Genomic DNA, 22,402 nt, shown 5'->3' with positions numbered 1-22,402 from the left:
AATTAATCATGTTTCCATGCTAAGCCTCAAAAGTGGAAAGGAGGCTTTGAAGGTGCACAAATATTCCAAACCTTGAGAATTTACAAGTCCTAATTCCAACTAGAATATTAGGTTAAATAAATATATCATATATATGTGGATAACCAAGGAGATGTAAAATACATACATGCTAATGCTCATGCAAGCACTGCTAACACAGATGTGTTAAGGAATTCTAAAACAGGAAGCTTCATTTCATGGTCGCCGACCACAATAATTTGGCTGCTCGGGTTAACCTCCCAAGCCAAATCTCCCCTTTATGGGCAAAGTTGCTGAGAAATGCCGACACGCACCTAGAATGAGTCTGGGAAGATGCATTGCCTCTCAGGTGGTCTAGCTAGCACTCTTGCTCAAGGAGCAGTGCAGATCCTCCCTGATATGTATAACAGCCTGTTGAGTGTACAGCCTGGTTTTTTAGTGTTTCTAAACTTTTCAGCGACATTTGACACCATTAACCACCAGGACACTTAACACATTAAATACTATACAAATATCACCCCCGCTCTTCACACTGTTGTGCACTCGTCATCTGCCTGACTACAGAACACCTTTCTCCGTTGGACTACTAGTACCAACAGCCCCGGTCATCAATAGTGTCCTTTTTCGCTTTCCCGGTTCCTACAGATTGAGCATTTACCACTCGGCTTGGGAGCCTGCACCAAGGACTCCTGGAACGTCTTCACTAGTGGACTCGATCTTCAAATAATATGTAAGTCAAATGCTGACAGCGTCCGCCGTCCGCAGCAGAGCAAGCATCTGCTCTTTTATATAATACCTCATATGCCCGATTTTTGCCTTTCATAGTGAGTGCCTGCGGCAGATTGATTCCCGCCCTACCCGTCAAACAACCTTTGAAGCCGTTCGCGTTTTCAGACAGTGTTCAGGTAGGCTTCATGCCGCACTTGAATATATTATGCTATGACCAACTTTGGTTTTGTCTGGTTGTCGATCCCTGCGGGCACTGACAACTCCTGGAATTTCTCTCCCCAGCATCTTAAAAGGATGTGAGTGCTGACACAAGCCACAACAGCGTACCGCTGCGCGGACGCCCTGATCCCCCTGACACCGATCTTTCTGTGCAGGTAATCGAGCCATTACTGTTTACATACAAGCTCAGCCAGTGTGCCCCAGCTTACTAATCACCCGCTCTGACTGCCTTCCCTCTCATTCATTTTTTCATATACAGTTATCGCCCTGTTCTACAGTTTTTGCTGCTACCAGTGCAACTCATTGTGCTCGGGATGCAGGTAAAAATTTTCCTTTTCATGCAAATACGATGAGATAGAGAGGTTCTATACATTGTGAGACCACCAGTTTGACACCATTCTTTTAAACTCTCCCTACAGTGAATACTCTACCCAGTCCCTGTCCTGAGGAGAACCTAGGACCATGTAGGTTCGAAACGCGTAGACCCCCAGCCTGTGACAAGAAGGAAGTGTGCAACTTGGGATCAAGTCACCCCACCGACGTGGGCCCTTGTGTGCAACTAGACAGAACACGTAGTCACAAGTTTTTGTGGATAGGCAGGCAGTTGCTTTCCACCTTGTATTCCGCCTGTCCACCGGTATTCCATTCAAAGGACTGGTTTCATTTTGATTTTTCATGTTATATGTTCTTCATTTTCAATTGATTTGGATTATATGTATGGAATTCCAAGCTGTTTTATGGTGTCTATTTAATGTATAATGATTTATTATTCGTGCCTGTATATTCTGTATTCATGGTGCACACAATTGCAAGTTTTTGTTTTTTGATTTAACTGTCTTGACGGTGTGTTTTTCCTTTGATGTCATCTTCTCATGAACTTTGAAAATTTGTCTTTCCACTAAAAATAAATATTTTGCTAAAAAAAAGGCGTGGCCACGCAGCACTTATTGGCTGTGTGTGTTCTAATTGTAACTTTAAGCAGTCAGGCCAGCCAATTGCTTTTCTGTTTTCGCAATTGTTGAGGTCCTGGTTGGTCAGGTTTTTTTGTAGTGTAGTTCCTAGTTTCCCACTAGGCCCTGCGCATTGGAATAACATAAACAGTAGTATCGACGTGGAACTGGCTATATTCCAGGCCTCCACTGACTATGCTAAACTTAATTGGGTTGTGTTACCAACTAGCTCAGAGGTCACTGGAAACTTTCTTCTCTGCATAGGAAGTGATCAGCTTCCCTGGCACAGACAAGAAGGGGTTCAGTTTTCCAACAACCGTGCAACATGACAACTTTGCTCCTCAGATCAAGAGTCGATCTCTAGGGTCGTGTGAAACAATAGACATAGATTTCACTCAGTCAGTCTAGTGCAGTTTACTTTCACAATATGTAGAGAAGAGGAGACGGGCGTGTATCAATAAAGGGTAACATTTATTGAACAGTCTTTCTTCTCATACAAGAGAAATGTATTGCCACAATTGCAATAACTGTTATTATAAAAAGTACGTACAGTAAGATAAGAATTGCGAAATAGAACTGTAAAAGCATTGATATGGTTTCTTAGCCATACAATGGTTTAAAAGTAATAAAACATATATACAGTCATATATACATTAGGCTAACATACTCAACTGGTGCTTCTAACTAAGCCTACCCCGGTGTGCCTGACCTAGGCCTAACACGTGAGAAGGGGGAGTAAGTAAGTAGCTTAAGTTAAGTTGGTTTTGCCAAGGTTTGTTTCAAGAATTCTCGTCTAAGGGTTTAGTCAACACCATACCTCTGAATAGAATGATGGAGGATTGGTATCTCCTTCAGGGGTCTCTCTCGATATCCCAGTCACCTGCGAGGGTAAACCGGAAGCGCCGGGACTGGATTTCTCTGCACGAGAAATGCAGCGGCTTCTCTCAGCGCGTCGAGGAAGGAGGGGTGACAGCGTCCGCGGGCAGCTGGGCTGGATGTCTTCGCAGAGGACGGCTGCACGGCTCCTCAAGCGTACTGAACCACAGTTCGCGCTGTAGCGGCGATAATGGTAATCAGTAGCTTCACCACCACAGGATAGCAGGCTGCAGCGACAGAGTGCTAGTTGTTACCAACACGGGGTCATGCAGGCAGCTGGCATCAGCAACAGGCAACGCTCATTGCTTAAGGCAACGTTGGTAATATTTATACCTGACAGGTGCCGGGTTTGACGCAAGTTTGCTGGACATAAGACGTCAATTAAAGATGTCACTAGGAAGTGATAGTTATCAGTTGCTCATTAGAGTTCCATTACTAATCAAAACATAGCAAGTGGGGATTTCCAGGTTTGCTAAGTTTTTATCTTGTTGAAGAACTCGGAGTGTTATCTAGGAATATCAGATAGTGACTGCTGCTCTGTCATTGCACTAATTGGTCGCAAAGAAAGTAGCAGAGAGTCATGCTGGAATGTGGCTCTGTGGCTCTGCTCGTGTGAGGCCAGAGATGACTTTTCAGAAAATCGCACTTGAACGGTTATGCCAATATAGGGAATAAAGGGCTTTATAGCCGAATAGGGGCATAAGGTCACAGTATCGATCAGGAACCTAGATAAGCACATGACACCCACTCCACGAATTCATGTCCATCAAAATTACTAAAACTAAGCAATTAGATGCATGTGTAACATTGTGTAACATAGCCCACCCCAAAATACATAAATGCATTCGAAATAGGCGTACTTGTAATACATGGAATTTAGGTACTGTACGTAGTTTTAAAGCATAGTAATCATTCAAAAGGTATTGCATATAAAATCAATGAACGATTATGCAAAAAGATTTACACATGAAGTATCTCTGACAGAAGAAATGCGAGATAAATCATCACATAAAAATGCATTGTAATAACATGTGTGCTAGAGGCTGGTGTAATGTTGTTATGTCTCTAGATGTGTTTAGAAATAGAAGTGTGAAGCTTCTGTTCTTTAAGAATAGTTTTTACGTTAAGCAAAGAATTGTTCGTGCCAAAAAGAAGAAAAAGGTCAATATTTTAAAAATTGTCCAATTCAAAGAAAAATCAGTTTACCAAAGCTCCTGGCAGTTTTTTGTTGATCAAAACTGAAGGCCGAATCCAGAGTTCATAGGAACGCTGTGTGTCGGAAAGCTTTTCAAAAAGTTATTGTTTCTCTGTGGGTGAGAACATCGTATCAGACAGGCTCGCAAAGAATTGGTCTACAAAATCAGGTGATAGTTCAACCAAATTAGATAGCGCTGTAACTTGGCAGGTGTGAGAATGATTGCTGTCATCGAAGACAGGACCAGCCCTGCTCACAGAACGTTGTACCTGGATGATGTTGCTTTTGTCACTCGCTCCACTGTTACCACTTGGCTGTAGTACAGGAGTCTCCACGAATGCCGTCATCAGGATTGGTAGCCGCTGGGGACAACACAATGCGTGAGCCGTTATTGGACTTAGCAAAGTATCGACGTCCATTGGTACTGCTGATGGAAGTGAAAGACAGATGTCCAACACGCATTCATCGCCGCAAAGCATACACCGTAGCACAGGTAAAATGCAATTTTGGCATATCGGTCTGAATGAAAGGAACCAGGTCATGTTTAGATCTCTCAGCCTGGCCAATCCGAGGACGTTAGTTATCCTGTCCCTGTAGCGCATTGCTAGGATTGTCTCTTCCATTCCCATGGGAGCTATGTCTGAGCCGAGGCTTGCCATAACGAAGCAGGAGGGTCAAAAATAGAATCCCTGCGATGAGTCCCAAAAATAGTGGAATACCACCAAAGATGGAGTGCACAAAATTAGGAAAGATTCCCAAAATTGCCTGGAAGGGTGTTAGCAGTCCCGTAAAGACTGTCTTAAATATGCCTGGGATGCTTGTAGCACTAGACATGTTAAGGAGTTGGTCGAGCATTTGTACGAAATGCACGGGGCAATTTGTTGATAAAAGGTCATGGACCTCAGTAGCCGTCCTTGCGACTAGAAGATCATACGTCTCTTTAGATGACGTTATAGGCACTGTTGTCTGTAAAAGCACAGATTTCATTTTGCTTAATGTATCAATTCGTATAGAATAGAGATTCAGACGAGGCCAGATGGGAGTCACTATGTCTGGAGGCCCGCTCGGGAACAATGCTTGCATACAGCATTTGACCATGGACGTTACTTCTACTAGATAACTTAGTCCGGGCGCGAGGCCACAGCACCTGTGATCCGTTCTTAGAATGTAACTCCCGTTTGCGAGTTGCATAAAGAAGGGCTCTATCTGAGTTGCAGGTGTGACTAGCTGGTGGCATGAAAGGTTATTTGAATTTCCATCACATGCTCCGTGTAAATTAATACCCTGACACAAAAGTATACCGCTTAGTGAGTGTTTACAGTTCTCACCACTAAGAAATACATTTTTGTAGCTGTCACTATAGCAAGAATGAGTGTATGGTAATTTCCATTCGGATTTTAAGTATCCTTTACCCAATTGTTCATATTGGCCAGCAGGTATGTACTCAAGGCACTTATGAAATCGGAAAGTTGTTATCGGAATTGTGATAATCCCGTGTATTATCCATTCAATGACAGGACTCTCTGACATTGTCAATGGTAATCGCTCGAGTTTCTCGATGCTCAAGATTGTATAGTCTGCTCCTTTCTGTGCCAAACTGATCTGTTTATCAGTAAGGTTAAAAATGGAAAACAATGACGTTGTGTTGATTAAACGCCAAGGCACATAGCCTGAACGAAGATTTTGCAGCGTCCAGCCTAGTTCTATAATAGAGCGTAGTTGAGACTGGCCATGTTGTAACATAAGCAAATCTCTGTCTATCACATCAAAGGCAGATGATACAATATTGTCCAACGAATATATTCTGGAAGACAGTCATTAACCCATTGTCTACCACAGAAAGTGATTTCTCCAAATTAATACGATCAATTTCTCGTATCTTTTCAGCAGTTTCAATTTGCTTTACTTTCCAAGCCTCGTTGTATGAAGCATAGATGCTGGTCGCTATGAAACGCTTTTGACGCTGTTTGCGTGGTCCAAGAATGAAATCGCGCAAATCAGCACCATCTTTTAATAAAGACAAGTGTTGCTTAATTTCAGCCAGTGTGGATGTAGTTAGCCATTCTAGGCAGAGTTTCCCTACACTGTATGTGGTTATAATCCCTGGATGTTGTCTCTGGGAGTATCTAGGGTCTAATCTGGTCATTTTTAAACCCTGTGTTTTATTCAGGAACCTATCTTGACAGTTATTTGTGTCTGTAGGCCAGATTAACCACTTATTCCAATCAGGATGTGTTCTGTTGAAATGTAAAATGTGTGACACGTCTAACTCATTATCTGCAGTTGCATTCTCAGCTATTGGCTTTGGTATAGACGGTGTTTTAAGGTCTTTGTTCTTAGCTAGGCCAAGACAAGATGTTTGGTGTATTGTGTCATTTAAAAACAACATTTGTTCTGGTATCATGCAGGTTCTAAATAGTGCTTCTATGCCTTGCACCTGCCAATCTTTTGTACCCCAAATTGTTTTCGTTTCAATATTATTTTTCCAATAATCAAAACCAAATGTCATCATTTTGTCATAAAATGCTTCTGAATATATCAATTTAGAATTTGTCAGCATTGTTTTCATTCCTGTTTTATCTAACAGTTTGAAATAAAACGTTTCTGCATCACTGGTGTTAAACCCTGAGAAGTATTTGAATTTCTCAAAAAATGCTCTAGAACTGCTTTTAGGTGGTGTAGAACAATGTTCCCATTGATTATACATAAAAACATTTCTAGGCTGTGCAGATTTATGCAAGTAATGATCCCCATAGTGGGTGTAACAGAATAACTGCTCATAACTAGATGAACCTTGTAAATAATCATGATCTGTGAATCTAGCTGACATAACTAAATCAGACATCATGTCATTAATACTGTTAAAGTCCCAATCATCAGAGAATGTACTAGGTGTAACAAAGTCACTTAAGGAAACCTTTAGTTGATGAGGATACTTCAGGATTTCGACCGGACCATAGATCTCATAGTCTGTTTTTTCCCATACTACCCCACCAGGTATTGGAATTGCTGTGACATTTACTGTTGACAGTTCTCTTTTCTTCACGTGTGATGATCTGTGTGGTTTCAGGACTAGGTTGATGTTCTGACTTGCTGTGTCCATTGTAATATATTTTCCTTCAATGAATTTTCCCAAACATAATACCATGATGAGCCAAAGCAGGAGGAAAAATACACCTAGACCGAACCAGAACTCTAACCAAGGGGAAACAAGGTAGATTTCCTTCAGCTGATGAAAGAGTTCCGTTGCTTTTTCTTTAAAAGACTTTTTTGTTTCTGGCATCACTTCGGGGTCGTTAAAATCTTCAGAGAAGTTGTCGAAGTTGATAAAATAACCAGAGGCAGTTCTGTCAATTCTTTCAATCTGTCTTTCGGTAGCACTTTCTGATGCCACATCATTGTAGACTGGTGTTGTTTCTTGACGAACTGTTTCAATCTGTGTTTCAAGAGGCACGAGTTCCATGGCTGTATTGCATAGTCCTTCATTGTGCACTGCAGGCTGATCGAATGTGATTAGTCTTTCAGTTTGAACCTCTTGGATTGTTGCAAGTTTGGGTATTCTGTTGTTTCTTGGGAGTCCACTGGGCCTACTGTTGATTATAGGCCACATGCTTGTGGTTTTACCAGATCGATGGACACGATTCTGTTCTCCTTTTTACCAGCAAGGGACGGTAGCACAACTGATCTTGTTCCGGTGACTGCCAAGACAGGTACTGCTTTTCTGTAAGAAGGCCCAAATTCCTTCTTAACCGCGATCTTTTCTCTGACTAGATCCCCAATCTTTGGAATCCAGACAGGCCTTGCTGGGGCTGTTGCGGGTGGTGCCTCGTCAGTGGTACTTGGCTGTTGCTTTAACTTTATGTTGCTTAATGATTTTCTTGTTTCATTCAGTTCCTGTAAAACAGCCAAACGGTCTTTTACTTCAAACTGCTTTGTTTCTTTTTGTACCACTGACATCTGACTATCGAGGTCCTGAACGTTCATTCTAATTCCGAACAATAGTTCGTATGGGCTGAAACCTTTTAGAGAATTTCTTGGCATGTTGTTAAGACTAGTCTGGACACTTATTAAATGTTTGACCCACCCAGCGCCTGAACCTAATACCTTCGCTGTTATAGATTGCTTTATATCCCGGTTTTTTCTTTCTACCACACTATTCCCTTCGGGGTGCGACGGACAAGAATACCGCAACCCAATTCCCATGCTGGCCATGGCCTCCCTATAGGCTCGAGAGCTGAAAGCAGGACCCTGGTCAGAATGGAACGTGGTAATTGCGTATGTGCCGATAAAGACTCGCAAATCTTTTATAACCGTTCTAGCGTCAGCCGAGCGCTGGAGGCCTCATTTTTTAAGTGCTTTTCGTCTTAACTATTAATAGGACGCAGGATGGGGTGTAGGCAGCGTTACGCTCTTTCTGATTGGTAGCCGGTAGCAAGGTTCGCCACTGCGATCCCTATTGCAGTTTTCACAGTTGTTTGCATATATTTGGTGTTCTACACTCATTCCCGGCCACCAGAATGCTGATTGTAATTCAGTCAGTGATTCCTTGATCTCTCTGTGCCGTAGACCCAAACCCATGTGTGCGTCTGCTATTAAAAATATTCTCCTGTTCGTGTTTGGAATTACTCTATCCCCCACTCCAGGGATTCGAGCAAAAGGAACGGAGTTTGCATCGATTATGTATGCATAATTGAGTGGATAGTTTACGGGTAGTGCTGCACAGTCGCCTTTTACGGTCGTTTTTACTGCCAGCATGGTTTCCCCGTCTATGTACTTATCTGTACGCTTTTTTGTGGCTACGGAAGCCGGTTTAGTTGCTTCCGCTTTGGCTGTACTAGCCAATGAATTCCCTGCAACGTGAACGCCATCACGTTGAAGACTCTGTGCGTGAATCACGTGAGTCTTTTGTAGTTCTTTGTGTAAAAGAGCTACTTGTTCCCAAAGCAATTTATGCTTTATTGTGGCACCTGTGTCATCTTTGTAGTCGTTTTCGATCCAAGTCTGCAGCTTATTGTTGTAAGAGTTGACGCAAAAATGAGAATCGCACACTATAAGTGTCGGGAATTCACGTTCTGCATTTTCGAGCGCCATCTTTAAAGATCTGATTTCAGTTCTTTGAACCGAACAGTACTTTACTGATTCAGTTTTTGTTACTTTCGGTCTGAATTTACCGCACAGCCAACGACCTTTAATGATCGCACATGCTGCATCGTAGGATTTTCTCTCTACGTTGAAATGCTGTACAAAGCTATCTGTATAGATTATACAGGCGTATTGTGGGAGAGGCAGGATTTCGATTGGCAGAGGATATTCTTCTTCATATTCTAAATCATTTAGTTCTTCGTATTGCGGGGCGAAATAGTATTTCACGTCTTCCGCTCCTAGAGAATCTATACACTGTATCCATTTTGGATCCAGTGACACTGTAGGCAGGTTTACTGGGCTGAATAGCGCCTCGAAGGCGGATTCCGCTGTAAGGATATTAATCCGTTTGCCGTGTGCTAGTTCTCGTTCATTTGCTAATGCGATCTGCACTGCGTTCACAGTTCTTTCTGTGCGACTGAATGTTTTTTCTGCTTGTGTGTACAAGTGAGATTTAATTGAAATTGGTACCTTTTCTCCTTCATTAGAGGTTAGGTACGTGAATCCGCATCTTCCTGGGATGACTCGGATTACAAGATCGATCGAGTTGTCACGTGTATCTAATTTTGTTTTTGCTAACATGTCTGTTTGCAGTGATCTCAAAATTTCTGTGTGTTTTTGAGTCCAATTGATTTGTTTTAAATCAGGTTTTATTAGTTCGTAGAGAGGTTTAACCCTCTCTGCGTAATTTAGAATGTAAGTTCTTCCGAAATTCAGAAAACCTAGAATGGATTGTAAATTCTTCAGCGTTTTTGGAGCTTGGAGTACAGCGCACTTCTCTAAGAAGTTGTCCGCTAGGCTTTTCCCTTCACTTGATAATTCGTACCCTAAAAACAGTACTGTCAGATGGGCAATTCGAGACTTTTTAAAGTTGAATTTGTAACCCTCTGCTGCGAACCCAAGTATAATGGTGTTCACTCTTTTCAAATGAGTATCCAAGTCGTCGTCTGTGAGATAAATATCATCTACGTAAGATAATGCTTCATCATCATAGATTTGTAGTAACTCTGTTACTCTAGCTGAGAATAATCCTGGGCTGTTCTTGAACCCCTGTGGGAGTCGACAGAATTTTTTCTGCGACCCAAATGCGGAGAAAGCGGTCAAGTATCTGCTTTCTGGTGCAATGTTTTGACAAAAGAAACCATTAGAAATGTCTAATGTTGTTTTATATTTTTTCCTAACTATATTGTTCATTAGGGCTGCACTATGCGAGTTTTGTACTGCAAAAGTTTTGCAACATGTATTAAGATGTCTGTAGTCCAAAACTAGACGATATGAATTGTCTGGCTTGGAGACAGGAAACAAAGGATTGTTCATTTGAGAGGTGCATGTTTCAATCACCCCCTGGTACTCAAGTTGATCTAAGATCTCCCTGACCTGTTTTTTAGCTTCTTGCTTTATGGGATACTGCCGTTGGGCAGTTGGTTCACTTTTTAGTTGGATTTTGTGAGGAGGTGAATCCTCATCCCATCCTACATGATTTTTATACAATGCCGGAGCCTGGGCTACTGCCCATTTCCTTGCATATGTATATTTTTTGTGAATCGGAATGTGATTCGAGAAGGCAGGCATAATCACCTCTTCGCCACGAGGGCACTCCCTGACAAACTCCGGGGGCCAATCTTTTTCAGCTAACAGAATATCATAGCCTTTTGAGAGCTTATCCCAAAATAGACCATTAATTTTCCTAGTCTTATCACCCTCTATACGCAATGTTATTTTGTATATTTTATGGGGCTCGCTAAGTCTGGCGTCGGCAGTTTCAACCTGAATGTATTCATTCGTGTCCACTGTCTCCAGATGACTCATCAAGTTCTTGCGCGCTATACTGATCTCTGCTGCACTGTCCAACATTGTCAATGCCCACTCCCCGTTTTTCAACTGTGTCCTCAGTATTCTCGGCATGGTTGATTACTCTAATACTGGCTACCTTCTTTTTAGGAAATTGAGATTTTTTACTCTGAGCAGGTTCCTTGTCTTTGGACTTGGTGTGCTCTCCTGGGTCTGACCGTCCTCTTCTTTCCGAATTCTGTGGAAGAGATCGAGATGGACGTGTATCAATACTTTGATATCTATCAGGTTTTTTCAGATTATCCCTATTTCTAAGGTTATATCTTTTCTCAGAGGGCTCCCTCTGGGGAGACTGGCGTTCTCGAGTCGGAGTTCTTTCCCTCCGTCGAGGAGACCTTCCTCTGGACTGGAAAACTTTTTCCTTGGGAGTGGATTGTTTATTTCCATCCCAGCTCTTTTTAGGAGTGTTTAAATTATTTTTAATAAATAATTTTTCTGGATTTTCGAGCAGTTGGGGCTTAACTGGTTTTCCACCCAAGCTGTCTCTACCTAATTCTTCATAGCATTTTTCTATGATTTTTGCTAGCTCAACAGGATCTTTTATATCTGTTTCCCTCAACTTCTGGCGAATCGCCACAGATGCTGCTTCTCCCTTTACGTTGGCTAATAATATAGCCGTGACCTGCTTGAAATCTTTCAGTAATTTCATACCTAGATTTAAAGCGGGCTCTGGACCGAATTCATTTTGAATCTGTTTTAGCACGTCTGGTATTACCGCCATAGACGGAACACCGTGTGTTTTTGTGTAAATGGAAGCAAAGACTGTACCCCAAGTGTCGCAGTCCTCCACGTGTGGTGCGATTCCCATAGGAAGGCAGATGGTCAAGATTCTGTGTTTCTCAATAGGGGTAGTATCAGGAAATACTGCCTCTATTTGAGTGATTTTCTGGGCTAACCAGAAAGGAATTTGTTCCCGTTTTACGGGTGTTTTACCAAGACATGACTGTATGTTCTGTGGTGTAATTTTATTTGTGTTCCCCTGATGAGGGGTCAGCTGTGGTGTATTAACAGCTGGCTGGACTGTTGCAGTCCGTATTACATATTGGACTAATTGCCTATGTATTTTTATTAATGTGTTTAGCTGTGCTAACAGCTCTTCTTTAGACATTCTTGCAATGTCAGGATGTGGTGTGTAGCTGGCTAGAACCGGCCACGTGGCTCCTGGTCTACCTAGTGGACCGAGCCTGGTAATGTGATCATTGTGTTTTAGGGCGCCATTAAACCAGAGCAGGTGCTCTTGAAATTTAAGTGGAATTTCAACCTCCTCGAAAGGGGCGTACTCATCCGGAGGTTCCTCTATTTTGTAATAGTGAAACTCTTGTGTTATAGCGTTTACCGCTGGAAAGTTTATCCATGAATAGAATACCTCTGTCTGCCGATACTCGTGAGCCTCTATCACGAAAATTACTGTACCACCTTGAGGTGGCAGTCCGTTATCTATAAGTTTTAAAGTTATAGATCTTCTTAACTGGACCGGGATGATAATAGCATCCGGGTCTGCTTGTTCGGGACCTTGCTGAGTCGCATCTACTGCGGCCCCAGAGGTTCCGTTGTTTTCTACTGACATTTTTTATAAATGCAGGTTTGCAGAGTAGGTCTCCAAGGAGACAAAGATTAGATGCACAATATTTTGGAACACTGTATCCTTCAACGTTGAATAAACCGGAGCTTTACATAGGAATCTCTTCCTACTAAGGTCGGGCGGATTTTAACCTTTCACCCACTCCAGACGTCTATTGGAGTATTTACGGGAGAAAGGGGTGTGAAATATGCACGACTGAGTTACTCTACAAGTCTTACGTTAGTTTATCGCCTTACCAAACGTTAGTGCGCCATGTAGTGTAGTTCCTAGTTTCCCACTAGGCCCTGCGCATTGGAATAACATAAACAGTAGTATTGACGTGGAACTGGCTATATTCCAGGCCTCCACTGACTATGCTAAACTTAATTGGGTTGTGTTACCAACTAGCTCAGAGGTCACTGGAAACTTTCTTCTCTGCATAGGAAGTGATCAGCTTCCCTGGCACAGACAAGAAGGGATTCAGTTTTCCAACAACCGTGCAACATGACAACTTTGCTCCTCAGATCAAGAGTCGATCTCTAGGGTCGTGTGAAACAATAGACATAGATTTCACTCAGTCAGTCTAGTGCAGTTTACTTTCACAATATGTAGAGAAGAGGAGACGGGCGTGTATCAATAAAGGGTAACATTTATTGAACAGTCTTTCTTCTCATACAAGAGAAATGTATTGCCACAATTGCAATAACTGTTATTATAAAAAGTACGTACAGTAAGATAAGAATTGCGAAATAGAACTGTAAAAGCATTGATATGGTTTCTTAGCCATACAATGGTTTAAAAGTAATAAAACATATATACAGTCATATATACATTAGGCTAACATACTCAACTGGTGCTTCTAACTAAGCCTACCCCGGTGTGCCTGACCTAGGCCTAACACGTGAGAAGGGGGAGTAAGTAAGTAGCTTAAGTTAAGTTGGTTTTGCCAAGGTTTGTTTCAAGAATTCTCGTCTAAGGGTTTAGTCAACACCATACCTCTGAATAGAATGATGGAGGATTGGTATCTCCTTCAGGGGTCTCTCTCGATATCCCAGTCACCTGCGAGGGTAAACCGGAAGCGCCGGGACTGGATTTCTCTGCACGAGAAATGCAGCGGCTTCTCTCAGCGCGTCGAGGAAGGAGGGGTGACAGCGTCCGCGGGCAGCTGGGCTGGATGTCTTCGCAGAGGACGGCTGCACGGCTCCTCAAGCGTACTGAACCACAGTTTGCGCTGTAGCGGCGATAATGGTAATCAGTAGCTTCACCACCACAGGATAGCAGGCTGCAGCGACAGAGTGCTAGTTGTTACCAACACGGGGTCATGCAGGCAGCTGGCATCAGCAACAGGCAACGCTCATTGCTTAAGGCAACGTTGGTAATATTTATACCTGACAGGTGCCGGGTTTGACGCAAGTTTGCTGGACATAAGACGTCAATTAAAGATGTCACTAGGAAGTGATAGTTATCAGTTGCTCATTAGAGTTCCATTACTAATCAAAACATAGCAAGCGGGGATTTCCAGGTTTGCTAAGTTTTTATCTTGTTGAAGAACTCGGAGTGTTATCTAGGAATATCAGATAGTGACTGCTGCTCTGTCATTGCACTAATTGGTCGCAAAGGAAGTAGCAGAGAGTCATGCTGGAATGTGGCTCTGTGGCTCTGCTCGTGTGAGGCCAGAGATGACTTTTCAGAAAATCGCACTTGAACGGTTATGCCAATATAGGGAATAAAGGGCTTTATAGCCGAATAGGGGCATAAGGTCACAGTATCGATCAGGAACCTAGATAAGCACATGACAACAACTCCTGGAATTTCTCTCCCCAGCATCTTAAAAGGATGTGAGTGCTGACACAAGCCACAACAGCGTACCGCTGCGCGGACGCCCTGATCCCCTGACACCGATCTTTCTGTGCAGGTAATCGAGCCATTACTGTTTACATACAAGCTCAGCCAGTGTGCCCCAGCTTACTAATCACCCGCTCTGACTGCCTTCCCTCTCATTCATTTTTTCATATACAGTTATCGCCCTGTTCTACAGTTTTTGCTGCTACCAGTGCAACTCATTGTGCTCGGGATGCAGGTAAAATTTTTCCTTTTCATGCAAATACGATGAGATAGAGAGGTTCTATACATTGTGAGACCACCAGTTTGACACCATTCTTTTAAACTCTCCCTACAGTGAATACTCTACCCAGTCCCTGTCCTGAGGAGAACCTAGGACCATGTAGGTTCGAAACGCGTAGACCCCCAGCCTGTGACAAGAAGGAAGTGTGCAACTTGGGATCAAGTCACCCCACCGACGTGGGCCCTTGTGTGCAACTAGACAGAACACGTAGTCACAGGTTTTTGTGGATAGGCAGGCAGTTGCTTTCCACCTTGTATTCCGCCTGTCCACCGGTATTCCATTCAAAGGACTGGTTTCATTTTGATTTTTCATGTTATATGTTCTTCATTTTCAATTGATTTGGATTATATGTATGGAATTCCAAGCTGTTTTATGGTGTCTATTTAATGTATAATGATTTATTATTCGTGCCTGTATATTCTGTATTCATGGTGCACACAATTGCATGTTTTTGTTTTTTGATTTAACTGTCTTGACGGTGTGTTTTTCCTTTGATGTCATCTTCTCATGAACTTTGAAAATTTGTCTTTCCACTAAAAATAAATATTTTGCTAAAAAGAAGGCGTGGCCACGCAGCACTTATTGGCTGTGTGTGTTCTAATTGTAACTTTAAGCAGTCAGGCCAGCCAATTGCTTTTCTGTTTTCGCAATTGTTGAGGTCCTGGTTGGTCAGGTTTTTGGACCCAAAACCTCCTTGTACGCACAGACTTAGAATCATGGCATACCCCTTAATGCTATCCGTACTGGACAATGGAGTATTGTTCAGTAATTATCACCAAGGCTGGATCAATGTCAGATTTTCAGTCTCTACATCGGTACATTTAGCAGTAAAAAAAATCTAAAGTAGAACTGTTTTCATAGACCGTGGCTATCCAAACATTCTAGCTCTGGGACACCCCAAGACCAGGGGATTACAGTCTGGTCAAAACCTGCCCTAGTACATCTAAGGGCCTTAGTGCAATAGTAAGACTGCACACCAACATCTTGCTCACGTGGCGACATTGCAAAATTTGGATCATATCTATCCTTAGATGATGTAAAAAAAAAAAGGTCAGTGTACATGACTCCTTACCTGAGAACTTTGGATTACCTGGTGAGATGCAAGTATTATTTAAAAGTGTAATTAGCCAGATTGTCTTTCCTGTGATCTCAGGTGTTGTAGCTAGCTACCAAACAGAAGCTTAAGGCTGTACTTATATTCTGCAGTATTTGCAACACCTGAGCTGTACCTCCCAAATCAAACCAAAGTGGGTGTTTTACCTGATAGTGTTGGATTCCAGGATCCTCTTAGAGCACACTATAAAGTCTTTTGGAACTTGACAGGGACCCTTGCAGAAACATACATCAAGGCCAATCAAATTTCCTTTAAACTCTATTTTAATTTTCAATTCATCAAACAATGTTTTCTTAATTCACTCTCAATTCTCTTAATTCACTTGTTTCAGTATATGAGAACCAGATTACATATGCATCTTACTAACAGTTAGGCTTCAGGCTCCTTTTCAGCTCTTTTTCAAAGTTTTATTGGTGCATTGATTGTTTGATTCACCTTAGATGTATGGTCATGCAAGAGTTCTTCCGGACTTGTAACTTTGTGTTATAGTCCATGAGGGTAAAATGAGAGAGGCCTGAGAATGAGGGACAGAGAATGCAAGAGAAAGTGACTGTGTGGGAAGTGATATGAGAGAAAAGTAATGCAAGAAAAGAAATGAGAGAAGTGGAATGTTAGAAAAAGTATGCAAGAAGTTGCACGTCATGGAAGTATAAAAAAGAATGAGAATTTGAATGACCGAAAATTAATACAAGAAGTCGAATGTGAACAGTGGAATAAGAAACAGTTATGTGGAATGTGAGAAAAAGAATTTGTTAAAAGACGGAGGGAAAAAGGAATTCGAGGAAAGAAATGTGAGAAAACGGAATGCGGCAGAAGAGGAATAAGGGAAAAAAGAAATATGGGAGAAACTGAATGAATTAGAAAAGTATTGTTAGAGAAGGAATGGAAGAGGAATGCGGGAGAAAGGGAATATCCGAAAAGAAACGTGAGAATAGAATGAAACAAAGGGTGAATGATGGAGAAAGGAATTGTGATCAAATAAATGTGAGAAGAATGTGGGAAAAGGGAATGGGAAAGTGAAATAAGATTGAAGGAGTGTCTGAAAAGATGTGAGAGTAGTGTAATGTGGGGAAAAGGAACCCAGGACGTAGTTGGGGGGGGGAGGGGGGTAGGGGGGGTGAAGGGAGGGCAGGCGCACTTACCCGGGTGGCTTTGTACAGGTCCAGGGCGCCCAAGTACAGATTCCCCGATTCCTTCTGGCATTCACCCCAGTTGGCCTTGTGGTTCTTAAGCGGACGGGCTGTCGCCCCAATATTCTGCTCACATTGGCTTAACGTGTAGAGTAAAGTTGCCAGCAGTAAGCAGGCCCGAGCAGTAAAGGTGAACCCCCGTTCTCCGACTCTGGGACCAGCGTGAAGTACTTTGAGCTGGGGGGATGTGTGGCCCGCGTGCATTGTCTTCCGGACTTTCTGGGGGGTTCGAGTTCTGTGGTGCGCCATTAGTGTATTGTGGGTCCTCTTGTCATTCACTGTTGGTGTGTGCGAGTCTTTTGTCGGTGTAGCGCGGGTGGTTCTTCGAATGCGTGACCTCGAGTTGTGAGGACTTTGTCTTCTGCGCTGTATGTAGTGTTGTTGCCCTTGTAAGTTAGCCCCTTCTGCCTGGGTGTCCTGGTTTAGCCTTGTTTCTTGCACGTGCCAGCTTGCATCTCGACGTGCTGCTGTCTCTAGCCGTAGAGGCGGTGAACAGCTCCTTTTATTCTTCCCAGGTAGGTCACGTGTGGGGTGGGGGTTCCCCCTCTGGAGTGCCCGAGGCAACCCCAGCAACCTACGCGGCCACGTCCTCCAGATAAGGCTCCACCGTCCCCAGCGCGGAAGCCTGGACGCTGCGCCCTCGCGCCCTCACGTCATCGGCGTCGCCAGCCATGCTTTTCAGGAATCGCGTCCCTCCATGCAGATTTTGAGGTTTTCAACACACGCATCGTTTTCCCCGTGCCGGTCCCCGTGGAAGGGAATTAAAAATGCCCACGGTTCCTATTGTTGTTTGAGGTGACAGACTTTTGACATATGAGTAGCAGCTTCCCTGTTTACTGTCTTACTCATGTTTGCGCCTTCACAGGCACTGAGGTCACCCCGACAGGGATCTCCTATGGGTGAGTGCAGCCACCGCGCCCTCTCGGCGCTAAAGGGTGTAGTCAGTGTATAGGCAAGTGGATAGCCGGGTGGCTGAATGCCTGTGCATAGATTACAAATAATAATTATTACAAATAATGAACCGTGCCTAATCATAATGGATGGAGCCACGGGCAAATAAATGGCTGTAAGGTAATGACGGGTGGTGGGCCAGGTATACTCAATCCTTGAAAACGGAAGAATGAAATGAGGACAACCTCTGTGTTTACTCAGTCCGTGGCACTACCATTAATGGACATTGAACTTGAATGGCGTTACTATCAGTGCTGGAGCTGAAATCAGTTTACTCCAGGAACTCATAAATTAGGGGACAAGGTGTGGCAGAGGTAATGGGGCACCGGGTTTTGACTGTTAGACACCCGGAGTCTAACAGTCAACGTTAGTGGCATAGCTTCAGGGTGGTGTTTGTAAATCGTTGGGTACAAGTGCTTTCCGTCGGATACTGTGAGGTCTCGGTCGGATTTCACCTGGAATTTTTACATATACACAGATAAAATGACACACTCACTCACTTTCTCTGTTTTGAAAGTCTTGAAAAATGTTAGTAAGTTTACAACATTTATGTTTTCCCTCACTAAGGGCCCGATGTAGGTAGCCCTTTCCCGATCGGTAACCAGCCATCGAGATGTAGGGCGATGAAAACCGTCCGAATCGGTATTTATACCGAATCGGTATAGTTACCGAATCGGAAATAATTCGATTCGGAAATACACCGAATCGTGAAAAGAACGAATCGGTAACATACCCAATCGATAAAAATACCGATTCGGTCCATGTACCGAATCGGTAGTGACACCGAATCGGTAAATATACCGAATCGGTCCATGTACCGAATCGGTAGAGACACCAAATCAGTAAATATTCCGATTCGGATTATCTACCGATTCGGTAGAGTTACCGAATTGGTAAATTACCGATTCGGACAGGGCAAAACTCTGATTGAGATGTAGGGAAGCACAGAAATACCGATTTTGCCTCAAAATCGGTATTTCAAATTCGGTATTTACCATGGATTACAATCAGGTGGTAACCACCTGCAACCTATAAAAATAGACCCAAAATGCATTGCAACTTGCAGGATGGCGGCATTTTATGTCATTGCAAGGCGGCTACGGCTACAGCAGGAAGAAGAGAGGGAATGGCAAAGAGAGGAACAGGTCTACAGACAGAGGATCACCCTGTTCATGCTCACAGAGGCAGAGATCCTACAGAGGTACAGGCTGGACTCAGACACCATTCTGGAGCTCATCAGGGACCTCAAACCACTGTTGGACCACCCCACCCCAAGGGCACACGCCATCCCAGCGCACGTGCAGGTGCTATGCAGCCTACACCTGCTTGCGTCTGGCAGCTATCAAAGTGGAGTCGCTGCGGTAGGAGGGGTGACCCAGAGCAGCCTGTCAAGGTTTTTTCACAAATTCCTTGACGCCATGATACAGAGGATGGACCAATACATATCTTTCCCTGCAACCCATGCGGAACTGACACAAACTAAAGCAGACTTTTACCAGATGGCACAATTCCCCCAAATCATCGGCTGCATAGATGGCACGCACATTCCGATTTGCCCCCCTGCTGACACATAATACATATACCGCAATAGGAAGTCTACGCACACCATCAATGTGCAGGTGATCTGCAATGCGAAGTGCACCATCACAGACCTGGTTGCAAAATTCCCAGGGAGTACCCACAACTCCTACATTTTTCAACACAGCGGCATCTATGCACGGCTGACGGCTGGGGAATTTGGTGAAGGATACCTCCTAGGTGAGATACATCATCAGACCCCCATAACACAAAGTAGCAATGTAAAATACATGTATGCATGTGAGTAATATTACCCCTTTTCCTTCTAGGCGACAGTGCATATGCCCTCCGCTCATTCATACTCACCCCCTACCTCAACCCCTCTACACCCAGCCAAAGGAGGTATAACCGGGCCCACAAAAGCACAAGGAATGTAGTAGAACGGACCTTTTGGCATCTGGAAAAGCAGATTCAGATGCTTGCACAAGAGTGGAGGTGCAAGGCAGTATACCCCCATCACCTGCTGCAAGATCATAGCTGTCTGTGCAATGTTGCACAACCTTGCGGTGAAGAAGGGCACTGAGGTGGAGTTGTCAGACTACGAGGACCATGATGACGACGTTGCTGTGCCACAACCACTACCTGCTGGGGTGTCTACGCCAAGTGATGGCAGATACAGACGTGAGGAGATTACAGAAAACTATTTCTGAGTGAGTACAGATGCACAGACAGGTCAATGGATGTTTGAAAAAAAAAAGATTTAATAATGTTGCAACAACATTACTGCACTGATGTGCAACAAATGAAATAGGTAAACAATATGTGGGAAAAGTAAATTGTCCGGGTTGCATCACCCGCCCTGGCAGTCTTACTTCTTGCTGCGCTTAGCAGACCCACTAGGATGTGGCTCACCCCCTTCTGTGTGTCCGGCAGCCTCAGCGAAGGGCCTGGTGCTCCGGCGCGGCTTAGACACTGCGCTGGCCGGGCTGCTGCGGCTGCTGCTGTCCCCAGCCTCGCCCACGTCCAGGGCAGGATTCACCACTGTGTTAGATATTATCAGTGCCTCCATGGCAGTGGTGATGCGGGCCATGCCCCTAGTCACCTCTGCCGTGTTCTGGGTGAGGCAGTCCTCCATGTTAGCCCCACGGCGGCATAGGTTGCAGCAGCAAGGCGGTTGATAGCCCTATTCTGCACGCCGGCATCCCTGCGCCTGCAGTGCTCGTGCTCCTCCATTTTATTGCACAGCTGGGTGATGGCAGTGGTCATTCGCCCTAGACCAGTTGCAATGTCCTTGTTGCTATCAACAAATGTCTTAAATCCCTGTGTCATCTCCCCCATCTGCAGGTTGTGCACCCGCAATTGGCTCTGGCAGGCCAGGATTGATTTTGCCTGCATCCTTTGGATCCTGACCATACTCCCCTCCAGCCCTTGGAACACGCTGCCCTCCCGTGCTGGAAGAGCACTGCTGGATGTGCGTGCCCTGCGCGGATTGCTGCTGCCCTGCTGTGTGGGCTGGGGTGCCACAGGTGTTACAGGGTTGGTTGCTGGAGCCTGACCCGCTGCTCCCTCCATGATGTTTAATGGAGCAACAATTGTCCTCCTTGCAGGAAATGTGGCAGGTGCAGGGTGGGTCTGTGGGGGTGAGTTCTGTGGGAAGAACTGCATTGGGGGCGTAAGAGACAGTCGGGGGGAGTGGGGAAATGTGAGGGTATGTCCAGTGTCTTCCTCATTGCCCAGGGCACTGCTGTTCTGCTCCTCCTCCTCCTCCTGTGATGGTGCACTGGGGCTTGGCCCTGCCACCGCACTGGCTGATGGTGCTGGAGCTGGAGCTTGTGTAGCTGCTGCTCCCCCGCCTGATGGTGTCCCTAGGTATAAAGAAGCATTTGTGAACTGAGTGCTAATGTATTACAGTCACTACAATAAAAGCATTGCACATCTCATTTCCAATACTTTGATTCAGTTTTACAGTTCATTTTATTAGGCTTCTGCACTGGCATTTTTTACTACTTTTGCTGACTACATTAACCATGATGCATTGCTCATGTCTGTTGCTAGCAGTACTGGGCTGGGGTTTGGCTGTGCATTGGGGCTAAAGGGGAGGTGTCTGGTAGGGTGTGTCATGCTGTGCATGCTTCTTACCTTTAGCTGTAGCTCTGGATGAGCTGTCCAGGTCCCCAACTCCCACCACACTCTCGCTCTCAATGGTCGTGGCCACGAGTTCCTCCAGGTCAGTGAGGGGTGGCGCCGGGTTCCTGCCTCCACCAGTTAGTCCTGCCTGCTTGTGCAGCTCGGCCAGTTTTCTCTTGGTGAGGCTGCGAATGTCGTAAAACCTCTTCTTGAGGTCGTCCAGGCTCCTGGGGGTGACACCAACAGCGTTCACTCTCTCCCCTATTGCACTCCACAGCTTCCTCTTGGTGCTCTCTGGGACAGTGAGGGACAGCCTTCCAAACAGCTGCCTGTGTACCCTCACCACCTCCTCCACCAAAACTTGCAGCTCCATGCTGCTGAACTTGGCCTTCCGCTTGCGCTCAGCCTTCTGGCTCTCAGAGCTGCTTGCCATTTTCACAGAGATCTGGATAGTGCTACCACTGCTGCTCACTCTGAATGCTCAGCTCAGGCTGCCTCTCCAGAAAGTTCTAATGAGTTGCACCTGCCTGGGTAGCCACTCCCTGCTAGGGTGGGGGAGGGTGGTTCCACCTCATTGGCTGTTGTCATTAGTTTCAGTTTTACTTGCTCGCCGAATCGGCATTTACCGATTCGGTATTTACTGATTCGGCTAATACCGATTCGGCGAATACCGATTCGGTAAATACCGAATCGGTATTTACAATGCGTTCCTATGGGTTTTTTGGCCCATGGGGGTGTATTGCTATTACCGATTCGGTATTTGCCGAATCGGTATTCGCCGATTCGGTAAATTCCGATTCGGTAAATGCCGATTCGGTACGTATCGAATCACGATA

At 44.5% G+C, this 22,402-nt stretch overlaps 1 protein-coding gene across 1 annotated transcript in view; it reads right to left on the bottom strand.

The window, feature by feature from the left end:
• The window catches only part of IL23A (interleukin 23 subunit alpha), a 33,782-nt gene extending 16,608 nt beyond the window's left edge, over positions 1–17,174 (bottom strand). The window contains exon 1 of the mRNA XM_086927636.1: positions 16,923–17,174. Within this exon, the coding sequence (XP_086783762.1) occupies positions 16,923–17,174 (252 nt within the window). The remainder of the gene's footprint in view (positions 1–16,922) is intronic.
• Positions 17,175–22,402: the final 5,228 nt, after the last annotated feature.

The sequence above is a fragment of the Lissotriton vulgaris genome, chromosome 1_1 (assembly GCF_964263255.1).
Source record: "Lissotriton vulgaris chromosome 1_1, aLisVul1.2, whole genome shotgun sequence".
NCBI classification, from domain to species: Eukaryota; Metazoa; Chordata; class Amphibia; order Caudata; family Salamandridae; genus Lissotriton; species Lissotriton vulgaris.
The sequence above is the reverse complement of the archived record's forward strand: the minus strand, read 5'-3'. Positions and strand labels throughout refer to the sequence as shown.